Here is a 22,381-nt window from a genome sequence, read left to right on the forward strand (position 1 = left end):
TCCTTTATTCCTTCTTTAGCTGTCCTGGGGAAGGATCTAAAAACTTCCTGAAGACTCCACTGTGCAGTGCAGGCCAAGAGGTACAAGCGAGGGAAGAGAAGAATGGGCCCTTTCAGCTCCTGGAACTGCACGGCCTTCGACTGACCCCCCCAGCCATCCCGAGGGGCAGCGGGGCCCGGCTCTGGAAGCCTGGGTCCTCCTCCCATCTGGACCACCACCTCCATCTGTGGCCACAGCATCCCTCTGAGCCTCAGAGTCCTAGCCAGCAATTTTTTTTTTTAATTAAATTTTGTGTGGTGATTGTGTTAGGTGATACAAGATCACAGCACCAAACGTGAGAGATACAAAAAGTGAACGGTCTATACAGTTCCCTTCCTCATAGGCCATCAGGAAGTACCTTCCAGAAATATCTGCGTCCTTTGTAAGCTCATCGTCTCCTTCTTTATGAGTTTTAGACAAACAGGATCGCATTATTCCTTCTCCCCCGCCCCACTTAACAGTATGTCCTGAATAATATCCAAGGTTCTGAGGTTCTTCACACCCTGAATAGTTCTGCAATCAGGAAATCAAGCCTAGACTTTAAAGAGTCTACTTCTTAAGAATATGGGTAAATGTTCCTACCACTGCCTTTGCAGAGTAGGGAGGAGAAATGGGAGGAAATTTTTATGGCAAGACACCATAAAACACGTCCTGTCGTTGGGTTGTTGGCCTCAATTCCTCTGCTCTGCCAGCCATTGGCCCAGATGGGCAACTTGCTATAGGTTAGAGGAGCCAGGAGCTTTGGCATGGGCCCTTTTCCAGATGCCATACAGCACTCTGAACATGAACCCCACTGATCCTTATATTTTTCCCATTTTATAGAAAAAATAAATAAAACAAAGGCTCCAAAAGATCAGAGACCTACCAACGCTGCACAGCTGATGACAGGAAAGGAACTGGATTCCAGGATTGGTTATTATTTCCAAAGCCCATGTTCTTGCCAATTTATCCAAACGGTATTAAAAAAAAAATTCTGAAAAGGTCAGCTTTACAACTGCCATCCGTAATTCCCACGCCCGTATTTAATGTAACTGTCATTTTCAAGACAGTTTTCCTCCAGGAGCCACAGACAGGGTCTGTTTAAGACAGAGGGACACTGATGGAATGAAAAATCCCTCCTTTCAGCCTCAAGGGTGAGAAAGAGAGAGAGAGCTGCAAACCTTGGGGATGTTGCTCTGCCCTGTTAAACTGCACAGAGGCAGGTAAGGAAAGAAAGGTGGCTGTGGTCAATCCCTCTGCCAGGACCGAAACAGCTTAAGGATCAAAAAGCAGGCGGAGCCAGAACCTGCATGAGTGCCAAGAACCAGCCTGGGGTCAGGCATGGAGCCACCTGCCTCCTTGGGCACAGTGCAGCCCCCAGCCTCCCCTCTGCACACTGCCTGGCCTCCCTCCCAGCCTCCCCTCTGCACACTTCCTGGCCTCCCTCCCAGCCTCCCCTCTGCACACTTCCTGGCCTCCCTCCCAGCCTCCCCTCCGCACACTGCCTGGCCTCCCTCCCAGCCTCCCATTCACACACTGCCTGGCCTCCCTCACCGCCTCCCCTCCCCACACTGCCTGGCCTCCCCTCCGCACACTGCCTGGCCTCCCTCCCGGCCTCCCCTCCCCACACTGCCTGGCCTCCCTCCCGGCCTCCCCTCCGCACACTGCCTGGCCTCCCTCCCGGCCTCCCCTCCCCACACTGCCTGGCCTCCCTCCCGGCCTCCCCTCCGCACACTGCCTGGCCTCCCTCCCGGCCTCCCCTCCCCACACTTCCTGGCCTCCCTCCCAGCCTCCCCTCCGCACACTGTCTGGCCTCCCTCACCGCCTCCCCTCCCCACACTGCCTGGTCTCCCTCCCAGCCTCCCCTCCCCACACTGCCTGGCCTCCCTTCCAGCCTCCCCTCTGGTGCTGTGCTGCTCATAAGTGACTCTGCTGGAGGGTGAGCAGGGGACAGAAAGGCTCTGCCTGCTTAGCAGATCTTCATAAAGGTTTGGGGTGGGACACTTTGGCGAAGGTGAGGTTTCTAGATTATCCTTTTCTTTATTCATGACATCTGAACATATCTCTTGTTTCTGGAGATCTTCAACTTGGCAGGACTGTACTCAAGAGAATGCCAAGTGCAGGTGCGAAAATCCCCTCTCCCCTGCTCAAAACCAGAGATTCCAAGGCAAGTGCTCTGTGGCTCCAGTGCTCGGCGCTGCCTCTGGGTAGAGCTACCAACTAGAAACATCACTGGAAGCCCAGGACTCCCACCTTTTCATTTCCCCAAAGACCCACTGAGCCTGGCCCAGAAACCGCTCCCCCACCCAGGTGTCGCCCCAGGACATGCCTTTGTTGGAGACTCAACAAGGGGCAAAGGTGTGGGCCTCGTTCCGAGTTGCCCTCTGGGACCCCAACAGCTGCCACAGTGTTGGGGCAGTTGCCCCTCCCTCCCTGGCCTGAGTCCTCGTGACCTTCTCCGTGCACCTGAAACTTAGGAGATGGTAAAGCAGGAGCCTGACTCCCACTCTGTGTGGGAACAGAGCCCGGCTGGCATCCTGGGCCCCACCAACAAGCTGTCTGAACACAGCAGCAGAGCAGGGAGTGCAGGACCAAGGACCCCGGTGCCCACGGCTGCCGCTCACACCCGAGACACACCCCTGACGAGGTGCAGCCAGAGGAACAGCCCCCGCCAGGTGGGCTCCCTCAGCAGACAGTTCTGGCAGGGGCTACTTTCACCACATAGACGCTCAGAACAGCACCCACTAAGAAGGGTGACAATGGACAGTGAGCAGCCTTGGGCACAGGAGGGACCCTGTGATATCTCAGAGGAAAGGAACAGAGAAGCAACCCGACAAAGTCAAATGGGACTCTGCAGACAGAGGGCCTCTGCTCCAGAGTTCCATGCAGCCATCAGCACAGCTGGGAGGCCTCCCTGCCTGACCACCCACCGCAGACAGGGCTGCCTGCCTTGTGCCCCGGAAGGACCAGAAGCTCTCACTGTCCCCACTGCCTGCCCAGCTTCACAGGCCTCTGTGGTGGAGAAGACGTGGTGACTGTGTTACATGTGGACACATACTCTGAACTCGGGGGAAGGAAATGCCTTGCAAATTCCACATATAATTACTGGGATATTACTCAAGAAGAAAAATTATAAGGTTTAAAAGTTTACTGCCCTCCTCAGTCCCCGATCACAGTGACTTTACATCTCTCTCAGTAAAGTGGAAAGAATGTGGGTCTGGAGCAGAAAGCTTCTGGCTCGTGGGCAGGCGCTGAAACTCACTCAGTGTGTGATCTGGGTAGAAGAGGTGACCCCTCAGACCCAGCTGCCTCCCTTGCCTAAGACAGCTCAAACCGCATCTGCCTCCCTGGCCTAAGACGGCCCAAACCGCCTCTTCCTCCCTCCACAGGGCGCTGGGAAGACGGAACGTGGCGGCCCAGGTGGACGGTCTCCGTGGCATCTAACACCCCTGCAAACCCCTTCTCCTCTCTGTCCCGCCACACCTCCTCCAGAGCTGGGGTCCCTGCAATTGTTCCTTCTCTTTTCTGAGTGCGGCTATGATGTCTCCACATTTCCTTCATGTTTTCCTCTTAGAATCACAGAGGACATTCTAGGATGTGAAGGCCAGAAGGGGCCTCAGGTATAGGAAAACAGGAGGCGCATGTCACAAAGCTGGTGGGTGGCAGACCCAGCTCTCTTGCGGCTATGTACGTGTCCGCCACCAAGCCTTCCACATCTCCTCCCACCCTGCAGCAGCCCTATCTCCGCCTGGCCATCAGGGACACAGAATGCTTCCTTTCACAGGTCCGCATGGCCCCCTGTGACACACTTTTATGAAGAGCCACCCATTTTACCAAAAAGGAGAAGGCAGGGCTCTGAGGGCAGTCAGCAGAACAGGTACCTTGGCATTCTGCAGCGGGGGCTGGTAGCTGGACGGCCGGTAGAACGTCCTCTGGGAGGCATCGGTGTGGATGTCGCCGAGGAAGAGCTCCTCCACCAGGTGGTCTGGGCTGTGCTGTGGGTGCTGCTTCTCCACCCGGATGAGCTGCAGCTCGTGCATGGCAAAGCTCACGGCTGTGGTGCACTCACAGCCGTTCTCCTCCCGCCACAGGTCATAGGCCACATCCTGCACCCAGGGGCCCCCGGCTCCCAGGAAGCCCGGGCAGGTGCGGTTCACCAGATGGCTGAGCTTCTCGGCTGCTGCCTCTGTGTGGCCGATGACCTGGACATTGTGCAGCTGGTAGTCAGCTTCAGTGCCCCCTCGGATGATCCAGGAGGCCTGGCGGAGGCGGATCTTGCCCCGGATGATGAGCGTGTAGGTGGGGTCTGTGCACCGGTTGCTGCCATAGTAAAACTGGTAGGCCTTGAATGTGTTATTGTGGTAGAATCTGTAAGATCTTGTGATGAACTCTGGGCCTGACCTTACTTCACAGCTGAAGACAAAGGGAAGGAAAGACTTTTTTAAGCCAAACATATGAGGAAGAGATTTATTATAGTGTTACGAAACTATAGAGTAATCTGACTATGGGCCAGGCACTGTTTTGGCTCTTACAGACACCAAGACATGGAATCCACAACTTGGGAGTTAGGTATTAGTATCACCCCCACATTACAGGTGGGGAAACAGAGGCACAAGATTAAAGAATACATAACCAGCAAGAATCAGACCCAGTGCAGGAGTCCAAGCAGTCCAGCTCCACTTCTGCGCATCGCTCACACCAGAAAGTCTTCCATTCATTTCACAAACAGGCCGGGAGAGGAGACACCGGCTGCCCTCAACGCCACCTGTGGGCCTAACTTACACAGACATTTCTTTCTCCCTAGGCGAGGAAGAAGAGTGCAGTGCTGGCCTATATAAGAAGTTCCCTTACAGAAAGCTCAGGAGGAGCAGGACCCTAAACCAGTTTGTGGACCTTGTCTAGAAGAGGCAGCCACACACGTATGTCGTACGTCACCCTGGATTGCCCCATTTCCCTGGGGCAAATGGAACCTGCCCTCTTATCCATTCAGAATTAATTTTCCCTCTAGCAGAAAAAAAAAAAAAGGTAATTAAGTGAAAGCAAAGCTAGTCCAATAACGGAAATAAGGGTTCCTTTTGTTTGTGCTGGTTGGCAGTGTTGTTCTAGATCAGTGGTTCTCAACCTTCCTGATGCCGCGAACCTTTAATACAGTTCCTCATGTTATGGTGACCCCCAACCATAACATTATTTTCGTTGCTACTTCATGAAAAGGAAAAGGGTGGGAAAGAAGAAAGGCCAATAACATCCTATGGATATAAGTACTTGGAGCACCCGTAATTATAGAAAAAGGAGAGGAAGGCTGAGTGCAGTGGCTCACGCCTGTAATCCTAGCACTTTGGGAGGCTGAGGCAGGAGGATTGCTTGAGCTAAGGAGTCTGACACCAGCCTGAGTAAGAATAAGACACCCATCTCTACTAAAAAAATAAATAGAAAAACTAGCTCAGCATTGTGGTGGCACCTGTAGTCCCAGCTGTTCATGAGGCTGAGGCAAGAAGATCACTTGAGCTCAGGAGTTTGAGGTTGCTGTGAGCTATGACACCACAGCACTCCACCCAGGGTGACAGAGTGAGACTCTGTTAAAAAAAAAAAAAAAAGAGAAAACACCTCAGATTTCTCCCCCAAGGCAAGAGAAGTTTAGCATAAGCAGTGATTCATGTCAGCTGAGGTTTACAAAAGAAGATCCCATATTTTTAATTTTTTATCTAAACATCGACAATCTGTTTCTTGGGCCTCCCATCCCCAAATCACTTTTTCTCCCATTCCTTTGCTATAGAGCAGCACGAGTGCCCCTTCATAAAACCGGACCAGGTTTTAAGTGTGGCCCCTGCTGAAATGCCTTCTACGACTTGAAGCAGGACCGGTCTGCAAGCTGCCCTCAGGGCTGTGGCCCTTCCCTGCAGCTCCTCTGGCTGCTCCCCACTGCTTTACTGGACCCCGGCCATAGGGCTTCCAATGCCCACCCTCCAATCCAGCCAGCCTCTTGGCATCTGCTGGTTCTGTAGACACAGAGCTCTTCCTACAGCCTCTGCACAGCTAGTAATGTCTCAGCTCAAGGGTCCACTTCTTTAGTAGACTTTCTGGACCCCACCCTGATCCTAAAATAGGGCCTCCTGACATTCTCCTTTAGCATCTGTCGCCCCACCCACCCTTTCATAGCACTATGTGTATTTACTTCTAAGATCTCTGAAGCTACGGACCATTCCTATTTTGTTAACTGCTATCTATTCACACACACACACACACACACACACACACACACACACACACAATCTTTAGAACAATCTTGGGACAAAGTAGGCACTCAATGAATATTTGTTGAATAAAATGATAAAAATAACTTTACAGCACATAACATTAAGATTGTTTATACAAATTATCATGCAGTTATTTTGAGAGACCCCATTTTTTAGAAAAATTTCCAGTTTTTCTTTTTTTTTTTTTATTGTTGGGGATTCATTGAGGGTACAATAAGCCAGGTTACACTGATTGCAATTGTTAGGTAAAGTCCCTCTTGCAATCATGTCTTGCCCCCATAAAGTGTGACAGTTTTTCATTGCATTATAAAATCACTTCTTTCTCTTCTTCATACTCATTTGATCCCTCCCCAAGGTACCTGGAGGCTGCTATCCATATCCCAGGAATAGTGGACAGGGAGAAGTGATCAGATCCCAGAGTTAGTCTTGTGAATTCTCAACAATTTAATGGATAAGAAAAAAAAAAAAAATCAACAGATCTGCCTCTAGACTATTTTTAAAAGCTCTAATGGAAGATAAGCCCGAGCTCAAACTAGGATAAATCTCAGCTTCACAGCATGGAAAAGAATCCAAGAACTACTCCCTGGCTAGTAGAGGTAGCTTTTAACTTACTCTTAGAACCCTGAAGCCATATATTAAATTACCAGAATATGGCTAGAATATTTAGCCCATAAGAAGCTTGCAAGTCATGTTTCAGCATTGGTGAAACACAGACTCTTAATTTCACTTGCTAATGGTTTCTTTTTATACACAAGTGGTCCCACAGAGCTCAGTAAACAAGGATCTATTCACTCCTGCCGTGTGGTGAGCAGAGGTACAATATCATCTCTGCCCCAGCCTCAGATTTCTACAATACTCAGCTCTGTTTCTTAATTAACCATAATTTCAAAGAGTGGTTTGGTTCTTAGTCAGCCGACACCTAAATCGCTGTAGATGATATGAAGTCTCTATGCATCTGGAACCCAAAGGAAGGGTCTTCCATGCAAGTGCGCTCTCTGGCCCCTCTGGGATCCCACCTGCCTTGCTGCTCTTACCCAGTGGAGACCCAGTGGCCCTCGATTGTAGGCGGCATCTGCACAGTGATCCGTGCACCATTGTGGAGATGTCTGAGCATGTGATAGCACTGCGACTCCTTGAAAGCCCTCCAGGCACTTTTCTCTAAGGATCTAGGATGCGATCGGCTGTCTGGATGAAGGAGGGCAGAACCCTCTCCCAGCCCTAAAAAAGAAAAGCAAGAAGTTAGCCCCAAAGAAGAACCAGCAGCAGATGTGGATCAAGCCACACCATGGCCTCTGCAGCAGGGCGTGGCTGCAGGTGGGAGGCGCTCACTTACTGTCCCAGGTCTTAGCAGTGTGCATGCTCTTACAGGGTACACACTTCAAAGTAGGAACTGTCTTTGGAGACCATTTCCCTGGTGAGAAAACGAAAGTCTTTGAAATAAGGAACATAGCTTGCTTTAGGTCACGTGGCTAGTTCCTGGCTCAAATGGAACAGCGAAGATTATGCATCCAAAAGAGTGCTTGTGTGGCGTAGACAGGTGAACAGAACAGACACTGTAGGAGAAAGAAATGGACACAGACATGTTCCGGAGTCAAAAAAGAGGAGGAGGAGGAGGTGGAGTTGAAGGGAGGAGAAGGGAGCGTTGAGAAAGTGGACACCATGAGGGTGTACACGCACAAGGACACATTTAGGTGAGGAAAGCAAAGATCAAGGAGACCAGCCTTGGGGAAAATATAGCCTGGACAGCAGTTGAAAGAAAAAGGCCCAGGGAACAGCTCAGAAGACTCCCAGCTAGGATTTTCTCCCTGGATTGACTCCCATCTGCTCACACCAAGTCAGGCGTCTTCTAGTTCTCTTAGTCTCCAAACGGGCTCGACAGGGCTGCTCACCAGGCTGTGCACCATATACCCTCCGATATTTCCCTCCTACAGTGGGGAACACTTGGCCCTCCCTGCCAATTATCTCCCAAGTCCAGCTGCTCATCCCTACAAAGCCAGACACATGCGAAATATACAATATGAAGTTGTAATTAAGAATAGTTGTAAGAGGATTGCATATTTTTATTTCCCAGGGGTAAAAGAATACTAGCACTAAGTTTATCTTCAGTTCGAGTAGCTTAGGATGGCCAAAATCTACCAGCCTAAGGTTCAGAATAAAGCAATAAAAACAAATGGAGTTTCCTCTGAAAGCCGACTATCTCCTTTGAGATTCACTCCTGAAATGATAAACAAATCCACAGGCTTGTATGATGGACCATCCACACCTTCAATCAGCACCATTATTAACAAAAAGGACACGAGTTAGACAAATGCACGAAATTTTAAAAAAATGCACCTGTTAGAATATTATTTATGAAAAGGGAATCAATTACACATTTTGTAATGACCCCCCCCCACAAATAACTTCACACAGAAGACACCCTTTATGAGATCATTTGAAAATGAAAAGTTAGATCCAGAATATACAAACTTATCACAACGTGACAGCAATCTACCTGGATGAACTCAGACTTGTAGGTGGATGACATTCGAGTATCTTTAAAATATCTAGATATTTGTCATCATGCGGCCAAAATATTCAGAGAATTGAACTAATTTTTCATGAAAAGTCGTGGCATTGAGAACACAGAAGTTTTCATGTCTGAGCTCTTCAGCATTTTACAATAAAATGCTGGCTTCAGGATAGAACAACACCTTCTGGTTGTTTCTGCAGATTATACGTGCAATGAAGGTCAACGAGGCGGAGATACGGATGTTATTCCACCAACTGCAAACTATGGAAAGAGATTCTAGACCCAGAGGACTGATGCATGTGTGCATTAAATGCAACCTCACCATTAGCCATGTCCACTGATTCTGGCCCAGGCTAGGATGAGGGAAACTCTAAACATGAAAAATCTGCCTGGAGGTGTCATTATTAATGCCCTCTTCCTGCGGCCTCAATTTTCATGAGAAGGGATCTCCTCTGGAGTGGCCCCCTGGGAAATCCTCCCCACCCCCAACCTCCCCACCCCCAACATACCAGTGTAGCAGTGTGAGTTATGAAGGCAGTAGTGAGAATGCTTAACTCTCATTTTTCTCTTTCTCCTTCCAAAATCAGCCTATTTACAAAATACATGCATTCTACTCCGCCCCCCTCATGCAGTCAGGGCCCAGCCCCTCAGCTCTTCCATTGTGGCTCAGGGCCAGGTGGAAAGTCCAACACATTCAGGGTGACCTCGAAGCAAGTCTATCATGGACACACTGTGTCTTCTGGTCAAGAATCACTGTTCTAATGTTTTAATCCCCATTTGCCTGACACGGGTGGTGGTGTCTCAGGTGGTTCTCAGTTAGAGGAGGGAAGAGGGGAGCTCTTCACTGCACCTCCGCCAACCCCAATAGTTGTAATTATCTTGATTACTGTAAGCATTTCCTTAACGACCCTGATAAGCAATCAAGGAATGAAACACAGGGTAACCTGCTACTGTCTGGTGGGTCAATAGGGTGACCAATTATGGCTAACTTAAAATAGACTTTAATTAAAGCTACAGGTATTCAAAGTTGGGAGGAGATTCTGCTTTAAATATGGCCGTAAGCATGTAGTAAGGAAGCCATCGTCCCACCATCCACCAAGCTGTGTTCTAAAACTTGATTTGTAAGCCTTTTTTTTTGAGACAGAGTCTCACTATGTGCCCTCCGTCGAGTGCTACAGTGTCACAGCTCACAGCAACCTCAAACTCTTGGGCTTAAGCGATTCTCTTGCCTCAGCCTCCCAAGTAGCTGGGACTACAGGTGCCTGCCACAGAGCCCAGCTATTTTGTTTGTTTGTTTGTTATTGTTGTCATTGTAAGACTGGGCCGGGATTGAACCCACCAGCCCTGGTGCATGCGCCCAGTGACCTAACCACTGAGCTATGGGTGCCGAGCCTTGATTTGTAAACCTTTTATATCTGCTAATGTTTTCCCATAAAGATAACCAAAGCCAGGAGTGTAGTGGATGTGGGTGAAACCCCAAGAGCTGGCTTGTTTGGGTTTGAAACTGCATCTGTCACCGGAAGGATTTCATCAAATTTGACATCAACGATTCCTTAGATGTGACATGATTTCATCATCAGTGACAAGACAGTTGCATTTAAATGGTGATGAAATGCCTTAGCAACAGTCCTGAGATATCTGGGAATTGTTCACATCAGCCTTAGATGGCTTTGATTTTTTTTTTTTTAATTCTATTCAAGAACAGCTGGTCATTTCTCTTGCCTTCCACGGTGCTGCACCATGTGGGGCAAGTCATCTGTTGCTCTGCACACAGCTCAGGAACAAAGCACAAACACAGCCTCATCTTCCTGCAGTTCTCTTCCTTTCCAAGTAACTGAGTGGTGCCGTGTGAGAAAATACGGCATTGAAGTTGTTCTTCCAATGACAAACCTTTGCTTCATGAACGTCAAGTTAACACTTCACTGCTCTGCTACAGGATCTGTCTAATTTTCACAGTGACTTTCCTTTTCAGTGCTGAGAATAGCTCAGCACTGAGTTAGGGGGAAGAAACCAAGCATGCTGACTCCAAAGTTTTACTCTCTTGACTTTCAAAACCAGATTATTTGCAACTAAACTCAAGATACAAGTACCAAGGATGCATATAAAGGAAATGACGTGAAAACAGGAGCATCTGTGTCCAGGGTCACACCGGCAAAGGCTGTGTTTCCTTTCACGACTCCTGCCTGCAGGTCACTAGGAACCAGAACCCCCGGGAACCAAGCAGGGTACACCACGGAAAAGATCTCAGAAACAGTGGGTAACCTGCAATCGATGAAACACACTATTAGCCTCAACTACGATGAACGACCTACAGGTCGGTCTCAGTTCAGCCAGGGGCCTTTTCACACAAGGTTTGTTGTCATATTTGAATAAGGCTTTTACAGCACCCTGGAACCGTCCCTTCTAACTAACAGAACAGTTAAAGTAACGGAAAACGTCATCCAGAGCAGGCTCACTACGAGCTCCGGGGAGGACACGAGGGCTCCCACAAAACTGAATGAGGATCCTCGATGGAAAGGAGAGAGGTGCCCAAGCACCAGGCTCTATGGTGGTCAGGTTTCACTCAGTTTAACAAAGACCTATTAACTATTACTCTGTACATTTCAGGAGCCAGAAGCATAAAGACAAAGATTTCTTGAGCTTGAGGCTCTCAGGTCTTATCTGCCTGGATATCAGAGAATAGACACACAGATGAGGAACAGAGTCCTGGGAAGGAAGCTGGAGGTCCAGAGGCAGAAGGGGGGTGGCCAGCCTCCGTGTGGGTCACTCACAAGACCACAGTCGCACAGGCCAGGTGTCTGCAGTTATACCTTGTCATCAGTAGGGGAAGAAATAAAATCCAAGAATCACAGATTTGCAAGTCTTTGGAAAGCAGGAAAAAATTAACATTAAATTGGTTAGGCTTTCTAGAGACAAATTTCCGCTTTGCTATTGCTCTGATGTGACAGCAGGCAAAGCTCAGCAACCTGGCAAGGCTAATGCCGGTGCAGCAAGGGCACCACGTGGTCACCGACGCAGAATGCTACAGCTGTCTGAGGACAGGGTGGTTTAGGGCCCACTCTAGAGTGGTATTACTGTGTATTTTAAGGATGGAAAAAAATGGGGTTGACATTTATTCCCTTTTAATCTTTTCCCTTCAAAGTACACATCATGTTGATCACTCCTAGGGCGCAAAATTAAATTAGTTAAGTAAAAAGGAATAGCTGTAAGGCAGGAGAAACCATCTCACAGGCCTTCGGTCAGCCATGGCGAGGAGCCGCCAATGTTTACTTGGCTCTCACTTGGCTCGTCTTGATGTGGTGAATGTGGATGGCCTTCTTGAGAGGCCTACTTCTGTTCAACGGCTGGGAATAAAAAGTCGTTTGCTGCAGGAGAGGCCAAGCATAAAAATTATTCCTTACACTTCAAGGATCACCTCTGGTGTCGGGATCCCCATGTTCACTGCATTACCTGGAGTATGCAAGCTCCAAGTTTGGGACCTGGCTAGCACGTCATTCACTCAAACTATCAGCATGCTTAGAAGAGGAAGGCGCTGCTTTAGGCACACGACACGCTGTGCCTCCAGGACTCTCAGTGGGGTGAGAGCCACATGGGCTTATAGAGGGACTTCACCCAAGGGGAAGGGCCTGCTCTCCTCCCAGGGAAGTGCGCAGAAAGGCGTCTATGTCTTGAGATGGAACAGAAGTAGTGCAGGCAGAGCATGCAGCACAAACACCAGAGGCAAGAGTGAGAGGTGTGTCTAGGAGGAACCGGACACAGTGGGAGAGGACACAGGGTGGCCCAGCATGCGCTCAGAGGGAGGGGCCAAGATCAGGAGCACCCCACACAGGTGTCCTGTTCAGTGGGGACCGCCTGGGAAAGGTGCAGAGACGCCACAGAAACTTTCTGTGCAGTGTTAACGGCGTGACAAGAATTCCATTTCAGAAAGATTGCTTTTCCCTTTTTTGGAGGGATATGGGAGATAAACTGGAAGGAGGATGATCAATTATGAGGTTACTGCAAGGGTTCAGTCAGATTATTTTTTGACTGAATAAAGGAGAAAGAGAAGAGAAGGGAACTGCTTTCAACAGATCGCAGTAAATGTCTTCTGTAGTCTTAGAGAAGGTGACTGAACATCTTTTGCACCTTGGAGAGGGGAAGACCAAGAAGTTATATTTTAATAAAGAAAGAAAGAGAGGAAAGAGGAAGAGGAGGGAGGGAAGGAAGCAAAAAAGCCAACTGTCCTTATTCAGCACTATATCTGAAAAGGAACGTTTATGAAATATTTGCATATCCTACTTTGTCTTAAATTGCATAAATCCTGCAAAACTCAAGGATGACAGCTAACAATAATAATCCCCGTGAGTGTAACCTATTATTTACAGTCATCAATGCACTTATATGTAATGATAATCTTTATAATCTCCCACGTAGTTGGATTATTTGTATAATTACAAGTGTTACTTAATCACAAAATGTGCTTGTTGAAACTTCTATATGTATCAAATGCAGACGACGCTATGATCTTTCTTGGATGATTCAGGCTCATAAAGTGGTTCAAGGCCATCATTAGGAACATTAGTACCTGTAGAACGGTGCTGTAGATAGGGAGGTTTGGGAAAGAACAGGTGACAAAACTGGGCAGGCCAGGAAAAGTTTTTCCCCCTTCCTTTACTTATAAAAGAAGACATACATCCTGTGTGTGAGTGGAGACAAGTGACATCAGCATTTTGATTAACCAGCGATTCCAGATGTTTTTATTCATTGAGGGGTTCCCGTTCACTAAGATTTTGTTGAAAATGAATCCAGGGCAAAGAGCATCTCAAAAGAAAAAACAGCTATCAAGTAAAAAAACGACTATGAGTTTTTCATCTTCGGGGTGGCTCTGGGTAAGTTATCTCCTACGTGCCTCCTGTATTATTCTCCTGTATAAACTAAAAATGATAATAATGATTGCTGATGTTTGTATAGCACATGACAATCGCTTCATGTACACATGTGTACGATGTCGTCGGAGCAAATTCCAGAGACGGGACAGGTAGAGGCACTCTGCCGTGCACACGTGAGCAGGCAGCCCACAACATCAACGAAATTGGAAGCTCTTTATGCACTGCCAGAGGCATTCCAAGTAAGGAGGTTATCAAAATGACTTCACTATAAAAAGGTCTCATACATCACGCATCCTTTGGCCTGGGCCCAGATACAATTATTATGGCAAAGGGGTAGTTTCTTTTGAGTGGATGTCACAGAAAAAAGTAGGCTCTGGAACACAACTGCTCACCTGTTAGAAACAAATCAAGTCTTATGGACTCTAGGGGTACGATTTTATAATTACCATTTCCAGAGCACTAAGGGAGCCCTCGGCTTTGGAGGGCTTATTCATATGTGTGTGCAATGCCCCTATTGATTTACTCTCATAAAGTAAATTATTCCACAACACTAATCCTACATGACTGTACAGTGATCTTAACTGCAATCATAATCATAATAGTTGAGAGAGTGTTGAGAGAGTGAAAATTCCAAATGATATCAAATTTAAAAAAGGAAAGAGCTCCCTCAATGAAAGAAGTACAGGGTCAACCGTTAATACTGAGCTTCACACCCTAAATCAAAGGCCCCCACGTCCAGGTTAACTGTTCACATCTCTTGACCTTACCAGATTACACGGACAGATGCCGCCCTCAGCACAGTTTGATGGGAAAATATAGAGTACTTCTGCCACAGTCACCCACTGGGGTTCTCAGCAAGTCAAGCCACGGACAGAACCTCTGACCCACGTGGGAGAGTGCGGAGGGCAAAGCCTGCTGGCCTTCTGAAAGTCAGCACGCACTCATTCAGCAGACGGTTGCCTGACGTGGGTTCCCTTCCCTCTTAGGTACGGGCCACTGTTGACACATGAAGTAAAAGTAAAACAGGACAGCATAGTCCATGTCCAAGTCTTTGAGTTTTCAATACTGTTTTAAAAATCTGAATCATCTGGAGAGAGAACATGACAGTTTCTCACCTGCCTATCCATACTGGCTGGGAAATCAAAAGTTCCAAAATTCACATAATAAAATGTAAAACCACTGGGAAGGAAACAATAATTTTCAAGCACACTTTGAGCTAAATTAATCTTTGAGCAGGTTGATCTCTATAAGAAAAAATCCTTAATTTGGAAGAGGCTACGTATAACAAAATATTACTAATGGCTGTCTCTGGGTAGAAGGTTTTCAATGATTCTTTTCTTGTTCATTTTGCATGTTTTTGTACTTAATATAATGTGCCCTGTACACTTTGATAATCAGAGTGAGAAAAGTGTTCTCAAGTTAGAACTGGTGTGATACATAAAATGGGACTGATTAGATTAAATGCAGGTAATTACTTAGCCATGAAATTGCCCTGCCCAATTAAATAAGCAGTCATTCCTATAAATGTGTGCTTTGAAGTAGATAAACCCCAACAGAACTTGCCATCTTTCAAAATAGAGCATGTATGTATCACTGACAGTATTGGATTTTACTACCATTTTGGTACCCATGCTTACCAAGTTCTGGTTTTTATTTCCTTTTTTTTTTTTTTTTGCAGTAAACAAAAGCTAAGAGAATGGCTTTTACCATTTTTTTTAAACCTTCATGTCTAAAAGAATTTTCCATTTATGAGAAATATAATGAAGTCGAGATTTCAAATTTCTGGCTCCATTTGACTTTAGTTGAAAACAAGTTACTTTTCTCTGTCATCTCCTTAGGCCATGCTCCCTGGCTGGACACTGAGTCTGAATCAAAGGAGGCCAAGTTTGCCTGCGGGGTCTACAGCTGATTGCTGCCGCAGTTTGTCTGTGTGCGCTTGCGCCTGGCTCGCCCACGTGGGATTCCCAGCAGGGAAAACAGTACCATCCACCTCAGTGTGCCATTCTCTCTTAGCTCCATCCCTAACATTTGGCACATAGTAGGCCCCCGTAAATGAACTTAATGAAAAAATGACTGGCTGAATGAATGAAGCCGGAAAACGCGTACAGAATAGAATATTCTTAATAATTTTAGGGTAACACCATATCCTTTCTCTAACCTAGACATCACACGACTTTCCAGAATAATAATTTTACTCCCAAAGTGGAGAGAACTAAATAATGACACACAAACTCGACACGGCTTGAGAAGTCCTACTTGGAGGATAATAGCAGATGTTTTTTTCCTGCTGTATTCTCTGTGATGGTTTCAACTCCGAGTGAAGAGTCTATTGACGACATGTCTTCAAAATACAATTGCTAACATATCATTTTCTATTTCTAGTCTGAAATGTTTTATGCTTCACTTTGATTGATTATATCAAGTTGTCATCAGTCTGTCCCTAAATAGTACTTTGTAATTACATAGTCATATCACCCACCTATATTTAGTTCTTTTCTCATTTAGGGGGAAAAAGAATAAACATGGCTATTATAAAACTCCTTAGCCACATGTTTGAGGCAAGTCAATTTATTTAACAAGAGAATATTTAACATCTGTCTAAGCCAAGACCCTTGCCCCTGTTGTGTATAGATGAGTCATGTTTCTTTTTAAGATTTAATTTTCTTCCTATGACTAAGTAGGAAAAAAAGTGCAGGAAAGACAATGTTTTCTTGGTTACAAAAACTGTCTTTGGCAAAATGGTATTTCAAAGATTTCTATTTTACCCTAAATGTTTTCTCACATTTTGCCACTTAAACTCTCATTCAATAATCTATACAGTTTTTAGATGCTTAGACTTAGAATAAGCTCGAATGAAAGTGAAGAGCTGAAAGAGACTTTACATCTCAGAAAAGTCAATGAATTCTGCAAAAGTAAACTGCATTTGGAAATACAATGTCTCCCCCAACACCAGTTCTAAAACTTAAAATCAAACGCTTCCATTAGCAAAGAGAATTAGCACTTTGCTGTGCATTAAAGCCCCACTTATTCTGGATACCTCATGCTAATCTGTGTTTTTGGAGCTGAATGATTTTTAGAATTTGACATCTGAAACTCGTGGCTTTTATCTAAGCAAAGAAAACAGTGATAATGGACATCTTCCAGCTGCATACCTCTGTGACATTCAATAGGCTTTATTTGGATTAAGAAATGCAATTGTTTTCAGAATTTGAAGGGGAAAGAGAAGTAAAACGGACATGTGTACTTTTATGCCATCGAATTCTGAACGTGGGTCTCTACATTTACAGTCTTAAAAAAAATAGCAAAAATAAACAACAGCAGTCTTGCCACAGCCTAATTTACTCAGATAGGATTTAGGGGTGATTTATAACTTGCGATGAATTGAAATGGAAGTAGCCAAAAAACTGCACAGAGACTGGATGCCAAACACAATAGTACCCACAGCATCCCCACACAGGCTGCACTGTTTCATCTTACTAACCTGACTGTCTGATCTAACAAAACTCTGCAAGTGCTATCTGAGACTAACCGTATTAAAGTTTACTGAGGGAACGTTCATAACCATAGAACATAAGGTTTTACCTACTAAATTGCTACCGTAAATTGACAAATGATATTACATGGTTAGCAAATAAAATGCCTACTTCGCAGGAGGAAATAAAACAAAAAAAATCAATACATTCTAAGAAGATCTCAGGCAATATCTCTCAAATTTATAACTTTATATTTAAATATATGTATATATAAATTTATATTAAATATATAATCCAGCTCCATCTGGATTATATATTTAATTTAACTCTGTTAATACAGAGTTAAATGCCTGAAAACCCCTGTCACAGAAGACCAACTCACCAAACCATTCTTTTAGGTTTGATTAATTCTGCTTTGCTGTTAAAACTACTTTAATCAAGGAAAAGTCACTGCGGGCAGGGTGGGGAGGAAAGAAAATATCCAATCCTTTCCTAGTGCTTTACATTACCTACTTAATTATGACAAACCTTTCTTCAACATTGAGGATTTATAACTCAAATAACTACTCCCTCTGTTTATTTTCTGCACTAAAGTCCAACACTCCCTACCTAAGCAGATTTTTCAGCAACGTTAGTGGTAATAATTTGCTGATTTATTTTGAAATTAGATTAACTTTTTATATTTTTATCCATGTCATCCAATTAAACTGTGCAAACCTCCTTTTTAGTCTTGCATTCTCTTCATATACGCACATGCACACATACACACAGGCATGTACACACACATGCCAGCACACACATGATCTGGCTCTACCCACTGTGTTCCCATTTATAGCTCTGACTACCTTCCTAGTTATTCCTGGGCTCCCCATATCCCTTCCAGGACCAGAGCTCTGGGTAGCCCCTTACCCAGATCCCAGGGAGTTACCCCAGACTCCAGGCTCAAATTTGGGAGACTTATGGCTACACTAGACCCTCAGTGAGAATGTACTTGGGCTATTCTTACCTGCCAATTATTATTATCCCAGCTTGGACAGGCAGATAGGAGGTATAATTACAACCCCTGCCTCTCAAGTAAGGGAGAAGATGTTCTGAGTTGCGTCAGGTTTATCTTTGTGGAAAGTTTTTATAGTTTAAAAGGTAACGATTTTACACACACACAAATGTGTTTATGCCATTCAGGTAATTTTTTAAAGTCATTTGCCCATATTACCTTTTTCTTCACAGATGCTACAATTTCTTAAAAAGGGACAATTTTCCCTGTTTCATCTCTCTCTTTTTTCTTGTGTGTGTGGCAGCTGCTGTTTGATCTGTTCATTCGCTCTGATTTGTTTCATGTTTCAGCCAAAGATTAAAACTGCTCTGTAATTCTAAGCAGATGGGCCTGGGAGTCCAACCCTGTAATTATACCTTCTCTCTTTTGCCCTCGAACTGCAAGTCTTCCATCCTGACTTTTAAAATTCTAGGATCCCTGGGGCTCAGAGCACACCTTGGCAACTGGGCAGTTCTGGCCCCACCAGATAAGTTCACAAGGAGGCCCGTGGAGCTATGGGAGGCGCCCACCTCGGGCAAGACTACAAAGAAAACAGCCTCACTGAAGTTTGTGGGTTAAAATCTCTTCCCTTCCCTTGATCCTCTGGGGGGTCCGCAGTCAGATTTTCAGGCCTGGCTACAATGCACTTGGAAGCTAGAGTCAGCTGCAGCTTTGGGATGGCTGTGGTGGTGTTGAAGAAGGTCGGCCTGAGGTCACTCTATTGAACATCAGGTGCCTGGCCAGTAGGGACAGTTTGCTCAGGACACCTGAATCATCATAATGTGCTCTGCCATGGCCTATCATGATTAGCAACCCTGATCTGCCATGAAATCTGCTTTGTCCACCCTAAGGCAATTCTGTCTCATTCTTCTCCGGGCAATTCCTGGAACCCTTTCAAAGTGCCAATGTTCCCTAGCTAAAGGTTCACTAGAACTCCTGAGAAAATGGGGCCCAGGAAGCCCGGAAAATAAGGCGTCAAGTTCTGGTGAACCTTAGCAGACTGGTTTTAATGACATCTTAGCTCCTAGGAATCCCCTATTTCTTGAAGCCCCACCCAGAGAACATAACAGTCCACCCAGGAGAAAACCCCACACCACCCTCCTAACTGGGAGCCCGGGTATGTGCACACAACAAACTCGCGTCTCCCCTTAACAGTTTCTCTTCTCTGTCTTGTAAAGCCTGGACCACGTTGAGGGCCCCTGCTGCACTCTTTGACACTCTGGAGGTGGAGCCGCCAAGCACGCGATTCATGACAGTCTGTATACAGAGTTTCAAAATCCAACAACGTGGGTGAAAAAGTTCCCCCTCGGGTTTAATGCAATGGGTTCTAGAGATAAAAGGTGCTTGCGTGGGAGAGCTTCGCACCCTTCCAGAAAGCACAGTCAAGGGCAGCGCTGAGGGAAAGGGGCCCCGAGCCCAGGAAGCTGGTCAGTGTCCGGCTCTCCCCGGGCTGCGCAGGCGGGCGTGGGGCTCTCCTCGGACCCGCCGAGGGGACAGGGTAGACCTGGCCGAGATCAATCCGACTCCCTGGGAGGTTCCGCGGCTCCCCCAGGACTCGGGGCTCGCAGCGAGCCGCCCATCCCCGCCCCCGGAACTCACCATGAAGCAGGAGGGCCGGGAACAGGTATCTGAGCAGGAAGAGGCGCGGACAGGACATCTCCAGTGCTCCTCGGAGCCCTTCGCTCGCCGGTCTCCGATCGCTCCCGGGAAGCTCGGCGGCGCTGCGACCGCGCCCTGCCCTCCCGCCCCGTCCGGGCCCCGGTGAGTGCTCGGCCACAGCCCGCGTGCGGCCGGGCCAGGCCCAGCTTCAGGCGGCCGCGGCGCGCCCCATGCCCGGCGGGCGCGGCGCGGGGCTGCCGGGCGCGCGCTCCCTGGGCGCCGTCGGGCAGCTGTGGGCGCCCGGTCCCCGTCCGCGTCCCGGCCTCGCCGCGTCCCGCCCCGCGTCCCGCTCTGGCCGCCGCGCGCGCCGCTCCGAGCTGCAGTGGCCGCCACCGCCGCCGCAGCTGCAGCGTCTCTTCATATTTCCAGAGCGCCGCCGGCGGGGCGGCCGGGCCGGGACGGAGGAGGAGCCGGGGGAGGGGTCGGCCGGGAGGCGACGCCGCGCCACCGCCCCCTGGCCGCCGCCGCTGGGGGTTGGGGCGCGCAGACTTGAAAGCGCCCGTCGGGCGGCGCCGCCCCTGCTGCTCCCTCCCTCGGCCCGACCCCTCCCCCGCCTTCTCGTCCCCCTTCGGGTCCCCGCCTCCCGGGCTCCGCCTACTCCGTCCCCCGTGCTCCCCACCTCCCTCCCGGGCCCCTCTCGCCTCCCTGCGGCTCGGCGCGGCCCCCTCCTCCGCGCGCTCCGAGCCAGCGTCCTCCCGATCCAGGGGCTCTACCCGCGGTGCCGCGCCCGCCGGCGAGGAGCGAGTGTGCGCCCTCCTCGCCTCTGCCCCAGGCAGCCCCGGACCCTTCCTTTCTCCTGCAGGGCTTGGGGTCCCTACTTGTGAAAGGTGTTAGAAAGGGGGCGAGGGGCTGCAAGGTTGGTGGGCCCCAGTGTGCCCGCGAAGGCTGGCGAGTGTGCTGGCGCGCGCGGCGGAGGAAGTTCTGGGAAGCTGCCTGGGATGAGGATGCTGCCGCGCTGGGCTCCCTCGTGCGGGCGGCGCGCGTCTTCCGCACAGACCCCGCCGCGGGCTGGTGCTGGGCTCCTCCGGGGCTGGGCGCGGGCCCCAACCTGTGAGGGGCACGGGGTAGGCTGTGGGAGCCATTTCACTTTCTCCTTCCCCTTCGAGGAGGCAAATGACTTGCTTAAACATGGGAGAAATCGCAGAGAAACTTCCCTGTCGCTAGGAATGTGCACTCAGGCCCCTTCTTTGAGCCCTCTTCTGTCCCACAGCGAATCTAATAACCGTCATCACTCTGATGGTGTTTGTGTTATGTTCTCGTGGAGGAGGGCAGGGGTCATTCAACGTTACACTGGCCTTTAAGACCCAAAGTCGGGACAGCTTCCACTCAGGTCCTTAATTCTCCGGGGCCCCGGAAGGAAGCCGCCAGGCGCTATCTGATTTTCCTGGGAGGTCCCTGCTCCGGCACAGGCCCTGCTTGGGACCTGTCTCCTAATCTAAATGTCACCGCCTCCTCACACTGGGATTAAGAGCAGACAGGAGACCAGGTAGAGTCTAGAGAACATTTCTTGACTCAACTCTTTCATTAGAAACAAACAAAAAACTCTTAAAACAAATGCCTGACTTCCCAAGAGAGTTTTCCGCCTTCCGCCGCTTTGAACAATGCAATAATTCAGTTCTTTATGTGTTAGTCTTTCAAAACTAGTTGGATCTTAGCAACTAGTGTATTAATAAAATAGATGAGAAGGCATTTGACCATTTCCACTTTTTCTTTCTCCCCCCCGCCCCCCCGGGAAACCCACGTGTGTCTTGATGATACTGTTTGATGTTTTTATTTTTATCACTGTCATTATCATCTTTCCATCATTAATGTGGGGGATCATAACGTGCACCAGCTGCCTAACTCATGAGGATGTTGTGAGGATTAATGTGCCACTGTACGCAGAGGCAGGTAAGGAAAGAAAGGTGGCTATTGACCAATCCCTCCGCCAGGACCCAAACAGCTTAAGGATCAAAAAGCAGGCGGAACCAGAACCTGAGTGAGTGCCAAGAACCAGCCTGGGGTCAGGTATGGAGCCTTGGGCACAGTGTAGCCTCCCATCCTCCCCTCTGCACACTGCCTGGCCTCCCTCACCGCCTCCCCTCTGCACAATGCCTGGCCTCCAACTCCTGAGACCTCTTGCATGTTTACTAAGGCGATTTCCCACAAACACTGTTGATTCTAACTTGTCTTTAATTCAGAACCAATCCTTTATTTTCCCTTAGGAACTCTAAATCATGAACAAATTTTTCTGGGATATCCTGTGCTGGGCACAGCAGAGCTGCAGTGATCACCATGCTTTTCTTCAAATGGTGTCTTTATTTCTAGTGAGCATAGAGAATAGAACAGCTCAGTTTCACTGTTGGTCAGCGCAAAGACCAATGTTCCAGGGAAGCTGAGCCATGATTTAGTGTTCTAACACAGCCCGTATAAAAAAATTGATCCATCATGCAAGTCATGTGGAATTTCTGAGATTCTAGGACTCTTGGTTCTCAAAGAAAATGATAGTTTTACGAAGGGTCAGAGTAATTAAAATACGAATTCCAAAACATCCTCAGCTGTGAATATGGTCAAAAGCGTTTTAT

General features: G+C 47.9%; 1 protein-coding gene across 1 annotated transcript in view; it reads right to left on the minus strand.

The window, feature by feature from the left end:
- APCDD1 (APC down-regulated 1) overlaps positions 1-19,957 on the minus strand; it is a 32,361-nt gene extending 12,404 nt beyond the window's left edge. The window contains exons 1-3 of the mRNA XM_053571819.1: positions 19,758-19,957; positions 7,307-7,490; positions 3,900-4,431 (exon numbers count right to left, since the gene is read on the minus strand). Coding sequence (XP_053427794.1) covers positions 3,900-4,431; positions 7,307-7,490; positions 19,758-19,815 — 774 coding nt within the window. The 5' untranslated portion in view covers positions 19,816-19,957. The remainder of the gene's footprint in view (positions 1-3,899; positions 4,432-7,306; positions 7,491-19,757) is intronic.
- Positions 19,958-22,381: the final 2,424 nt, after the last annotated feature.

Source organism: Nycticebus coucang, chromosome 19, assembly GCF_027406575.1.
Source record: "Nycticebus coucang isolate mNycCou1 chromosome 19, mNycCou1.pri, whole genome shotgun sequence".
Taxonomy (NCBI): domain Eukaryota; kingdom Metazoa; phylum Chordata; class Mammalia; order Primates; family Lorisidae; genus Nycticebus; species Nycticebus coucang.